Raw genomic sequence first — 13,142 nt, 5'->3', positions numbered from 1 at the left:
AAGAAAGACAGAGAGGAATATCTTTCATCTGATGATTCACTCCCCAAGTGGCTGCAACAGCTGGTGCTGCACCAATCCAAAGCCAGGAGCCAGGAACTTCTTCCAGGTCTCCCACACGGGTACAGGGTCCCAAGGCTTTGGGCCGTCCTCAACTGCTTTCCCAGGCCACAAGCAGAGAGCTGGATGGGAAATGGAGCTGCCATGATTAGAACCGGTGCCCATGTGGCATTCTGATGCATTCAAGGTGAGGACTTTAGCTGCTAGGTCACCTCACCGGGCCTAACATCTTCTTTTGTAGAGTTATACAAATTTACAATGTATCACAGAATGAACAACTTCATATCTAATAAAATACAATAGCACAACTTATTTTTTGTAGAAAATGAAGAAGAAATATTGTAGCAAATTTAATAACCAGTCAACTTCCATACAGAGAGACACACCTTGATCATGTCTGCCTCCATCTGCTGATGAACGCCCAGGTAACTCTTCTTCACCTGCTGCTTGTCCTTGATCATCATGGTGAGTCTGTGTAAGGGCCCCGAGTTCAGATCCTCCGCGTGTGTCTTCATTATTCTGCTAAGCTGTTCTGTGTGATGAATCATAAGTAGCCAAGACTTCAAAAAAATACAGAAAATTAATGTTTGTAGTAGATATCAGCTGTACATTAAGTTTCCAAAAAACTTACAGAACTGGTCAACCCAACCTTGATGATGGGACCAGAAATATGCAAAAGAAAATGGATGATCTCTTCTAAAAGTAACAGGAGAGACTGGATATCCACATGCAACAGATATAAACTGGACCCATAAACAAATTGAAATGAACATCTTCACAGTCTCTTCACAATCTGTTTCTCTACTTAATGACCTCTTTTGTACCCCACACATAAACACTCTATAACTCATGTTCAGAAAATATTCCTTTGCTAGTTCCATTCTAGTGGATCCTGATTAATGCCGTAGTGGCCCTATGGGGATACTTGAAGAAAATGATGAATTACAATTGGGATTCCAGGAGATGTTTATGACATTCTCTCTACTTCCTAAAAGACACTCCTGCTGTCCACTCTGCTACATCCTGTTCCATCTGCATGTGCCAGAGAAGTTCCTCTCTTATAATCTATTTCTTGCTTCTTCACATTTCCCTTGATTGATGGAGGGGGGTGGAAGGAGGGAAGGAGTAAGAAGAAGGGAGGGAAGAAGGGAGGGAGGGAAAGAAGGAGGGAGGGAGGGAAGGAGGGAGGGAAGGAGGGGGAGAAAGCCTTCCATCTCCCCCTACCCAACCTAACCAATCCTTCCATCTACCATCCTGTGTCATTTTGTAAATCCCTCAAAAAGACTTTTTGGGAAATAAATATGACATCTGCTTTCAAGAAACAGAAGTAAGGCTAGACACTTAGAGCTCCCCACAACTTTGAACTTTTAGCAAGTAAATGCTATTTTTTTTTCTTTCAGCAGAACCAAGAGTTAGTTCCATCTATCACCCTGCATTTAAAAGAAGAAAAAACATGATTAAGGTGGAAGAGGGAATGCAAGCATTTTGACACAGCAAGTTAAGCCACGGCTTCTGACACCTGCATGCCTTCTCAAAGTTCCTGCAACTCGGGGCCTTATTCCCTTCTGATGCAGCTTCCTGCTAATGCATCCGGAAGGCAGGAGGTAATGATTCACATTACATGGGAGATCTGGATGAGTTCTCGGCTCCTGCTTCTTAGCTCCTGGATCCAGGCTTTGGCCTAACCCAGCTCCAGGTGTTATAGGCATTAGGGAAGTGAACCAGAGAATAGAAGATTGATATTCTCTCTCTCTCTCTCTCTCTCTCTCTCTCTCTCTCTCTCTCTCTCTCTCTCTCACACACACACACACACACACACACACACTCTCTCTCTCTCTCTCTCTCACACACAGAGAATACATTTTTTATCTCGTCTTTTCTCTCTCGCTCTCTCTCACTTTCCCTCGAAAGTTCCTTCCATCTCTCTCATTTTCTTTCTTAATAAGAAGGTAAACCTAAACTCTGCACTCAGTTTAAGAAAAATGGAAAACTACAGACAGGGACAGAGTGAATATCCCTTGGAAAAGCTGTTAGGTTTTAAATAAAGTTCAGTTCTTACGGTTGTTTCGCACAGCTAATTTCCCGCAGCCAAGTCCTCTTTCCAGGATTAGTTTACCATGAGCCAAAATACCAGACACGATGAAGTATTAGCTGGTCCTTTATTGCAACAGGGTAGGAATGGGTGTGGGGGTAGGGGGGAAGAAACCTAGAAGGGACATGTCTCTCCTGCTATGGTGGCAGGATGGGGGCTACCAGGGCAGGGGAAGAGAGCAAGATGGAGGAAGGGACAGAGCCAGGTAAAGAGGGAAGGGGAAGAGAAAAAGAGGAATGGGGCACAGGTGGAGGCTCATTTATACAACCAGGTGGGCCTGGAAGGTGTGTGGGCTTGGGGAATTGGTTGGGAGACGGGGCTGTGGGCGGGTCTCAATCAACTGGTGACTGAGATTATCTGAGCCACAGGTAGGTGGGTGGAGCCTGCCCACCCCTACCCCGCAAGAGACTGGGGGAGTGGGATTCTCAGGTAAGAGGCCATGAGGTTACATCTCACTGGTGGATAACCAGAAAGATGCAAATTTCACGATCCATGGGAAAGGGGGAGCAGGAAGTGGCTCTGGGTCCAAGATGGGATACTCCAATCACTCCTCACAAAAGCAGAGCCCTTTCTTTTCTTGCTTTATACCTCTGAGCTAACAGATGCACGTAAGCTGAGCCAATATTCCAATACACAGGGAGTAATTTAAGTATTCTGAATTCTTTGTACCAGAAAGCATTTATTTCTGGGACACTGAGTCAAACAACAGACTACTAGTGGGGCTATAATTACAGTAAAACATTGAAAATAATCAACAAAATGACTCAAGCTTGAAAGATACCAAAATAATAGCTGTCAAAAATAGCTTTTCCCGCAGACTGTATCCTCCAACGACTTTCTTTCCTAATTCTTGCTTGATTTTTTTTTTCTAAATGCAGCATGAAAATTTTATGAAAAATGCATAGTTGTTGCACAACACAGTAACGCAAACTAAACGGCTCTCCAAAACAGCAGTTTTTATTCTGAGTTTGCCTTTTACATTAAGAACATTGGAATTTCAGAATCCTGGTGGAATACCGAAACTCTGAAAAGAACTCAGTAAATTTCTAAAACAAGGTCTCCAAAACTCAGCTCGAGTGCAAAAGAAAATCTTAGCTATCTCCTATTCATACGAGTCTCCATTTCTGCACTTCTCTTCAGAGCTTGCTGGTATCCCTGCTCAGGGGTTCACGATTCTGGCTGCAATATCAGCAGGAAGTACTTCCAGAAGATGAGATGAATCTGCATCCTCCAACAACCCCTAAGAATCGTGATGAGAAATCTGAGCAGGGAGCAAAATGGGAAAGACAGATCACAAGTTCAGTATCACAAACAGGAAGCTATGGCTCCCCCACCGTAGGTAATACCTTCTGTCTACTTGTCAGTCAAATGATCTCGTCCTCGGGATGTGCTCACCCTCTCCCGGGACCTGGGGGTGGGAACCCCGTAGCCACCACCTTTCCAGGCTCACAAGAAATCAGACAACGGGATTAGGCATTCTCCCTCCCCCTGTGGAAACAAGATGAAAGCATCTCTCTCCATCTTTTTCCTCCCAGCCCACTCACTCCCTAAATATGCGTATGTGATTTTCTCACCTTTTAAATAAACTTGACTAAAAAAAAATTACAATCTCAAAGAAAATGAACCCAAGAAATTGGGACTAAAGTTTCTGATTGTATTGGTTTTGCGCAAGGGGTAGACATCAATATTTTCTCCACGCAATATTTCTCAATATTTTCTCTCCACACAGTTCCGATATACAAGTTGATGTACCCAAGTATTTATGGCTCAAATAATCACTAGGTATGCAAAGTCCAACAAATTAAGAACCACACAGCTTAGAGGGATGAGAGCCATGACAAAAAATTAATTAAGAAGCATACTTAAGGGTCACACACAGTAGCCTAGTGGCTAACATCCTCACCTTGCCTGCACCGGGATCCCATATGGGTGCCGGTTCATGTCCCAGTTGCTTCACTTCCCTTCCAGCTCCCAATGCTTTGGGCCTGGGAAAGCAGTGGAGGACAGCCCAAAGCCTTATCACCCTGCACCCACGTGGGAGACCTAGAAGAAGCTACTGGCCCCTGGTCTCAGATCAGCTCAGCTCTGGCCACTGCAGATGCTTGTGGGGTGAACCAGCATATGGAAGATCTTTCTATCCTTCCTTCTCTGTAAATCTGCCTTTCCAATATAAATAAATAAATAAATAAATAAATAAATAAATAATCATACTTCAAAAGCCAGAAACTTAACCAAAAAAAAAAGTTGCAGTTTTATAGATATCAAATGGTTGAGAAATAGGAAACCTCTACAAAAAAACACAACGCTCTTCCTTAAGTCAACCGAAGTTTCTTTGTCAGAGTAAGTTTCAGAAGGTTTAAAACTTATGGTTTACTGTAAAGTAGCAGAGTTACCTAAAATTGAACAAATTGCAGTTCCATGTGTGGAAGGATATGGAGCAAAATGAGTGGTTAAACAAAGGCTGCCGAGCGCGGAGGCAGGAGTCTGTTACCTACACACACACACACCTTGGGCCAACAGGCCACAGCTCTGTGTACTCACCTACTACTCCCTCCGGGTTCACAAATGAACAAAATTAATGTTTTGTTCAAGCTGCTTCTTAATATGTCCGTTGTACTGCAGCGATTCTTATATTAAAATTGAATATCATACTAGAGCTAACTGCAACCAAACTTGATCATGATTATTTCAAAAATACACAAATCAAAATTCTAGCTATAGAGGTGGAAATTACATTCCATGTGCTAATAAGTGAGTACAAATAATAAAGCTGGTTCACTCAAAACAAAACAAAAAAAAATTCATTACTTTTTATTTCCACGTACAAATGAAGCACCGCCAAAATTTCAATTCCTTTTGTGTTTAGTAGATAAGCCAGTATCTCTCTCCAAATAAGGTGGCGATCTCAGGATTAGCTATTTCGCCTAACTACTTCGGAACATGGTTGACTGTACTGGGGCATGAGTAATTTTAGATGAATAAGAAAACAAAGTGAGACACTTGCTCTGCACGGAATAAAACAAGTGCTCTAAATAAAACCACTATTAAACACGAAAAGCTCTTCCAATTTCAATCACGTTTAGAGTACATGAAATAAAACCATAGCAGATGCAACTTCTTGCCCAACAAGCAAAGGAGAATTCAGAGGTTTAACAACGCACCCTGCTGTCCAGAGTAAGTTGAATCAGACATCACTACACGTTTCTAGTGGATATGCAAAGTGGTACAAGAGCCACTGAAGAAATATTTATATTGGCAAAATACATCAAAACTATGTGCACACTGACACTTTGATCTGACAAATATCATTTCCAGTAACTTCGCCTGAAAGCTTTCATAACAATAAACAATGGTACTCATTGCAGCATTACTTACAATTGCAAAATACTGTGAAACTTTAAATTCCTATACAAATTCATTGAATACTCAATATAATCCCAGGATAAAGGCTTATTACAGAATTATTAAAAGTAACATTTATGGCATTATTTTGCCTAAAAGTAAAGAAGAGCAGACATTGTGGTATATCAGGCTAAGTTGCTGCTTGGGATAAACACGTCTCATTTGGAATACCTTAGATGGAATTCAGATTCCTCCAGTTCCAACCCAGCTAGCCAGCTTTGCACCACTGCATCTGAGGAACAGTATATAACTAATTAAATATTCGGTTTCCTGACACTCACATGCGACACCTAGTTGGAGTTCGAGACCCAGATGGAGATCTGGGCTCCTGGCTTCAGTCTTGGCTAACCCAGGCTGTTACAGGCATTTGGGGGTTGAACCAATGGATGACAGATTTCTCTCTCCCTGTCTCTGCATTGTGTGTGTGTGTCCGTCTGCTTACATCTGCCTTTCAAATAAACAAACAAATAAATAAACAAACTTTAAAACAAATAATAAAGTGTAAAAAATGATTGAGAAATAAGAATCCGGAGAATTTAAAGCAAAGACAACTCCTAGGTATCTATCTCCAAATACTTCTTCCAAAGTACTACCAAGAACCTTGCCTACAGGATTAAGTATCAAACACATACACTTCAAATAATCTTAAGTAATAAAGAAAAATTCAGGCAGACATCACAGTACACTTACACTGGGTTAAGCAAGCACTTGAGATGCTGTACATCATATCACAGTGCCAGGACTGGCTTTATCTTAGCTGCTGACCCAGCCTCCTGCTACCTGCACACTGGTAGGCAACGTACAATGGTTCAAGACCTTGATCCCTGCTACCTAAATGGGAAGCCTAAAGGGGTGACTGACTCCTGGCTATGGCTGCACAGCCCTACCTATTCGAGCATTTGGGGAGTGGACCAGTGGATACAGGATGGATGGATTTCTCTCTCTCTCTCTCTCTCTCTCTCTCTCTCTCTCTCCATTCCTGATTCTTCCCCTCATCTCCTCCCTGAATCCCTCCTCCCTCCCCCTCACTGTGAGTGTGTGTGTGTGTTGCTCTGCCTTTCAAACAAAGTAACTTAACAAAAATTACCAAAGCATAGAATGTTATTTTTCATGTCCATGTTCTAAGAACACTGAAGTGAAACAACTAAATGAAATAAGTGAGTCTGGATCATTTTCAGATTGAGGAAAAAAAAAAAAAAACACTGCCAAAGACAGATATTTTAGGGGAAGAGAGATGGTGGAATAGGCTGAGGACAGGCTTAAACAGACAGAGAATTATTAACTACGCTGAAGCAGAGAGAGCATGATTCTGGGAAACAGGAGAAGACAGGCCCCATAGCAGGGGAACAGCTGGAGACCCATGGAACCAGGGAAGCAGCAGCACAGCAGAGCAGTGCTGCAGTGCCCAGATACATCAGCAGAAGTGGAGCAGCCAGGGCACAAACTGATGCCCAAATAGGATGCCAATGCTGCAAGGCAGAGGATGAGCCAGCTGTGCTACTGCACCAGCCCCCTCCTTCCTTATTATTTAGCCAAGCACTGGTTTGACTAAGGGTGAAAGAAAATAATTTCACACTCAGAAAAAAAATATCACCCAAGAGCATTGGAAAGAGCACATCGCAGAGCTCACAGGGCCAGAAGCCATGATAGCTACATTCCTGGGCACATCCCTTTGAGTCCTCATAATGATCTTCTTAGAGGAGAGACACTCACCTGGGACTCCATAACAAAAAATCTCCTGTCCAACCTAACAAGTGTGAGAACAACAACAAAAAGGATAAAACTTTCACTAGGAGACTTACCCACACCTGGGAACAAGTTCTCAGAAATTAGTCAGTGCCTTTTACATCGGTAAAGGCGTAAAGCCTACAGCCAAATCAAGGACTACTGGGAAAAAAAAATGTAGAACAATGTAATCCAAATTTTTTTAAAGTGCAACCCAAAATGAGAAGAAAACTTAATCAAACCTTACTCAGAAGGTAATACAAATGACAGAAACAGGGAAAGGACTAGCATTGTGATAGAATGGGTAAAGCCAGTGCATGCGACTCTGGCAGCGCATATGGGCTCCAGTTCTAGTCCCAGCTGCTCAATTTATAATCCAGCTCTCTGCTAATGGTCTAAGAATAGCATCAGAGGATGGCCTGGGCACTCAGGACCCTGCCATGCACATGGAAGAACCCAGATGCAGCTTCACATGGCCTCGTGCTGTAGCCATGTGTAGAGTGAAGAGCTCTCCCTCTGCCTGGCCCTCTCCAGAATTCTGACTTTCAAAATAAATGAATCTTTCAAAGAAGAAGAAGAAGAAAACAGGGAAAATAGAAAAAACACTAGACTATGTGCTTCATACACCTAGGAAACTAGAGGAAACAATAAATGCATCAGGGAAACATGCAACAAATGAAAAAGATTGAAACTGAACAACTAAAGATAACTGATCGTTCTTTCATTTTTAACAAAGGTCCCAATCACTTGGTTTCTACATATAATCACAAATTCCTCCACCTCGAAGTACAGAAGTAGGGCGAAAGGAAGTACTGAGTTCTAGCAGATTAAAAAAAGAAAAGGATGCTATGCAGCCATATTTTAAATCTAAACATTGGCAAGACAGAAAGTGAGACTACTAAAGAGGAATGAGAGAGGAAGGGACATGGGAAGGGGAGGAGTCAGGAGAAAGGCGTCAGAGTCAACCACATCAACAGGTAGGTTCACCAGAAGGAGTCAAAAATAAACAATACACTGACTGAAATGAACCACAAACTAGACATTTCATAAAAATCAAAACTAACGGTACTAACGATGTCGTGCAGCATGAGTAACCTAAACCTAAGATACCTTCATCCCAGGTGGGCACTCATGCAGTCCCAGGGGCTCCACTTCACACCCAGCTCTTTGCTAATGACCTAGCAAAAGCAGAAAATGGCCCAAGTGCTGGGGCCTCTGAACACATGAAGAAGACCCAGGTGAAACTTCCGCTTCTGGCTTTAACCTGGTGGCTGCAGCCACTTGGGGAGTAAACAAATGGAACCTTTTTCTCTCCTCTCTCCCTCTTGTAACTCTACCTTTCAAACAAATATATCTTTGAAAAAAATGATTAGTATAGTAAAAAGCCACAGAAATTACAGCAATACTGATAGAAGACGGGAAATTAAACTGAATATCAGTAAACTGAGACATGAATTTATGTATATACACACACATTCTAATGTGCACTCTATGTGTTTGTGCAATAAGACAATATATATGTGTGTGTGTTCTCACCTAACAAATAAATGAGTTCACAGAAGACATAACATTGATGCGCCTAATGAAAGAAATTCAAAATATAAGGAAAACTAGTTCAACTGCAAGTAGAAACAACCTTCAGTGAAAAGCAAGGATTTGTGGAATGGTGAGGTTAAGCCACTACTTGGAACATCCACATTAGTGCCCGCCACTCTGCCTCTGACACCTCCCTGTTAACATGCCCTGAAGCAGCAAAATAATCATTCAAGGACTGGGGTCCCCTCCACACCTGTGAGAGACCCAGATGGAGTACCGGCTCTCTGGGCTGTGAGCTGGTAAGAGCCTTGGTTGTGGCAACCATCTGGAAAGTGACTATGTGAGTGAAAGAGAGAGGGGATGGCGGAGAGAGAGAGAGACAGACAGAGACAGAGAGAGAGAGTCTGCCTTTAAAAAACAAATAATTACAAGGTCAGCACTGTGGCACATCACACTAAGCCTCTGCCTGCAGTGTGGGCATCCCAAAATGGACACATTTTAATTCCATTTTCTATTACTTCTGAGGTTCCTTCCTACTATATTTCCATGTTTACTGATTAGAAGACCCAATACTGTTAAAATACACAATTTACCCAAAATTACCCAAATAATCAATACAATCAAAATTCCATATCTCAATATCACATGCAAATTTAGTCAGTGTTCTATATTCTTACAGGCTACAGATTATGGCAGCCCTACGTTCTGACTAGAGACTAAAGAATTCCTCTTTGAAGAATCTGATTGGCCCGGGATAAGAAATTAAAGATATGAATCTTAAGGGACTCTCCACAAACTCACAGATCATAACCTGGTCAATAGCACTATACACATTCTTCAGAATAAATACAGCTTTCCTCTACATCTAATGAAAGCTTGAGACCCACAAGTAAAGAAATATTTCTTTTAACTTTCCAAAGTAAAAAGCTAATATTTATGTTTAATTTTGAATGAATACACAAAAATATTATAATGAATATATTGTAAATATTATAATGAGAAAACAATCCAAGGATATCTCGTGTTCAACACTTCATTTTTAATGTTTTCAAAAAATCATTAACTATTTATTTCCCTTATTTTCACATAATAGAACAGAGTTTTTAAAAATCCATTTAATTTGTTTTCAAATGGACTAATTCATTGATATATCAGTATTCTAACAGCAAAAGGAGAGCAAGTAGGAGTTTTGTATTAAAATATTTCAAGCAATTCATTGACAATTTCAGAAAGGTGGATTTTAATTAAAATTGGTACCAAAGGAAATAACCAGCGGAATTCAAGTGACCAAAAGCAGGAAACAAATGTTAAACATCCATCCTTTCTTGCTAAGGTTGTCAAGCCAGATCAGTGATTAGAATAAACTAGTCCCTCCCCACATCTATTAAACCACAACGTCAGGATGTAAGACCCCCAAAATAATGTTTGAAAACTTTCCCTCTGAAATTCTGATACTCGGCAAGAAGTCTGGAACCACTTCCCTGGGACATTAATGCGGCTATGCTCACTTAACTGTATGATCTATTTGCTGGCAGTGTAATTATGATATTACAGGTGACAAATGATGGAATTATTCTTCTTACCTTAGATACATTGCTGACATAACTCATTTGGACAGTACTTTCCTTATCGACTTGATTACAAAGGTTCTGTAAAGTAGATGCATATTCTTTATCACTTTTTATCCTCAAAGCCATAAATTTCTTCACTGTTTCCAGTAACCGTAGTTCCCAATCTTGCAATTTTAACACAGCTTCATGTGAATTCTTCAGGTCAGTCCCAAACCCCATTTTTATAAGGCACTGCTTGTCCTTAATATACAACTGAGCCTTCTAATCAGCACATATCTGTGTAATTAAACATAAGGAAAAACATCTTAGATCAAAAGGAAGTCAGTCTTCAATATAAAGATACAACATACTCTTTTTACCGTTCAAATAAATAAATAAATCTTTGAAAATAAACAGTTCTTCTATGATGCTGTGGCATAGCAAGGCAAGGTTCTGGCAAAGAATTCAACTTGGAATATATAAAGAATTCTTACAAATCATAATGAAAAAATAATCAAATTAAAATGACAAAAGGCATAAACATTTTTCCAAAGACAAATAGATAATAAGTTAAAAGATGTTCAATATCAGTAGCCAATAGGAAAATATAATCCCACCCTACAATGAGACCAGGATATCAATAATCAGAAAGAGACCAGCAACAACAAGAGTTGGAGAGACTGAGCAGAGGTTGGGATCCTTTTACTCTAGTACTAGAAATCACAAAGTCACAGGGGCCGACACTGTAGTATATGTGGCACATTAGCCAAAATTTGTCATGCTGCCCTCCCATAAGGGCACTGGTTCAGGACCCCGCTGCTCCACCTCCGATCCAGGTCCCTGCTAACGCACCTGGAGAGCAGCAGAACATGGCTCAGGTGCTTGAGCCGAGGTGGGCGTCCTGGATGGAGGTCCTGGTCCTGGCTTGAGCCTGGCCTAGCCCTGACTGTTGCGGACATCTGCAGAGTGACACATTGAAGACTGTCTCTGTAATTCTGACTTCCAAATAAATACATTTTACAAAAGAAACATAAAGTCATACAGTCACTGCAGAAAATAGTGCTGAATGTTTCTCAAAAGGTAAAACAGACAGAAAATGGTACTACTATAAATTCCACTACTAAGGATAGCTCAAGTAAAATCAAGACATTGCTACTCAAAAACTTAGGTTTCAAGCATCATTATGAACAACAATCACTCATTTCAAATATCAAATAAGAGAAAAAAAAATCCATCAATTGATAAATGAATAAATGAAAGTGTAAACATCCATAAAAAAGATTACTATTTACAACTGCAAGGAATGAGGTATGGTTTCAAAACAAAACAGTGAGGAACCTTGAAAAACTTCTGGTAAGTGACAGAAACGAGGCTTAAAAAAACATATTTTAGGAGTCATTTCTGCAAACTGTCCAAAATAGATAAATTTATAGCGAAAGAAAAAAAAAAACCAGTAAGAGTCACCAAGGGCTAGGAAACTCAGGGAGAAATGAGAGTGACTTTCATGCGCTCCGGACTTGATTTTTGTGGTGAAGAAACTATTCTAAAACTGACTATTCTGATGACCACACAACAATACTAACGACAACTGAACTATACATTTTCAGTGGATTATTTCTTTCGTATGTGAATTACAGCTCAAAAAAAAAAAAAAAAGGTTAACACCACTACTGCATAATGCAAGATCACCTGAAAGTCAGTGATTACCAATTCCTTTAAAGTATCCCAGTTGTTCACACATCCAGCACTCATTTTGTGCTCCAGTTTCAGGAAATTCAAGTCAGTGAGTCTTTCAGATACAGTTGAAAAAAAAAAACAAACCAACTTTAATTCCAGATCATCTAGATCAGAAGTGAGTTTCCTTTTAATCAATTGGTATTTTTTAAGTTACAGAGGAAGTTTTACTTCTAATTTCAATCATCTCCTCTAACAACATTTTTCAATGGAAGTTTTCTAACTAGAGAAGAAACTGCAATTTTTCCTCCTCTGAACTATTACTCTGATGAACTACTGAGTAATCAAACAGAAAAAAGTAATTTGTGAAAAAAGTACATCAAAGTTTTCTTTTTGAAGATGTATTTTATTTGAAACGTAGTTACAACGACAAAAGAAACACAGAAAAAGAGAGAGAGAGAGAGAATCAATCTTCCATCCTTTGGTTCACTCCACAAATGGCCACAAAAGGCTTTGCCAGGCTGAATTCAGGAGCCAGGAACTGCATTCAAGAGGCAAGCATTGTGGAACAATACGGTTTCCTATACTGAAGTGCTGACTTGAATTCCAACTGTTCTATTTCCAATCCAACTTTCTGCTAATACACTTTGGAAAGCAGTTAATACCTGCCCACGCAGTTGGCTCATCATCGCCCAGGCAGGGAACCAGAAAGAAGACTCTGGCTCTGAGCTTCAACCAATCTCATTTTCCCATTCCCTCTTTCTCTTTTGCTTTCCATTTCTAATCTTACTCTGTAATTCTACCTCTTTAAAAAAAAAAAAAAAAAACCCCAGGCTTTTAAAACCAATTAACTAAAAGATAATTGAAGAAAAATACAAAATTATTTAAAGCTAGAACTGTCCAGAAAAAATGTTTTAGAAATTACAACATATACGGCTAGGACTGGAATAAGGACCACTATTTACATTATCAAAAGCCATAAGGGAAGTGGATAGAAGCTACGAACAGTATGGAGCAAGCAACAGGGGGGGAAAAAAAAGGCAACCATGAGGCACAATTTTAACGTGTCCAAACTCCAACTGCACATGGCAAGCAGCAGAAGACGG

At 40.3% G+C, this 13,142-nt stretch overlaps 1 protein-coding gene across 1 annotated transcript in view; it reads right to left on the bottom strand.

Moving 5' to 3' along the window:
• FER (FER tyrosine kinase) overlaps positions 1-13,142 on the bottom strand; it is a 214,098-nt gene that overhangs the window by 175,140 nt on the left and 25,816 nt on the right. The window contains exons 2-3 of the mRNA XM_040986133.1: positions 10,396-10,659; positions 444-617 (exon numbers count right to left, since the gene is read on the bottom strand). Of these exons, the coding sequence (XP_040842067.1) occupies positions 444-617; positions 10,396-10,602 (381 nt within the window). The 5' untranslated portion in view covers positions 10,603-10,659. The remainder of the gene's footprint in view (positions 1-443; positions 618-10,395; positions 10,660-13,142) is intronic.

The sequence above is a fragment of the Ochotona curzoniae genome, unplaced genomic scaffold (genome assembly GCF_017591425.1).
Source record: "Ochotona curzoniae isolate NIBS_2020 unplaced genomic scaffold, NIBS_Ocur_1.0 contig_4501, whole genome shotgun sequence".
Lineage (NCBI taxonomy): Eukaryota > Metazoa > Chordata > Mammalia > Lagomorpha > Ochotonidae > Ochotona > Ochotona curzoniae.
The sequence above is the reverse complement of the archived record's forward strand: the minus strand, read 5'-3'. Positions and strand labels throughout refer to the sequence as shown.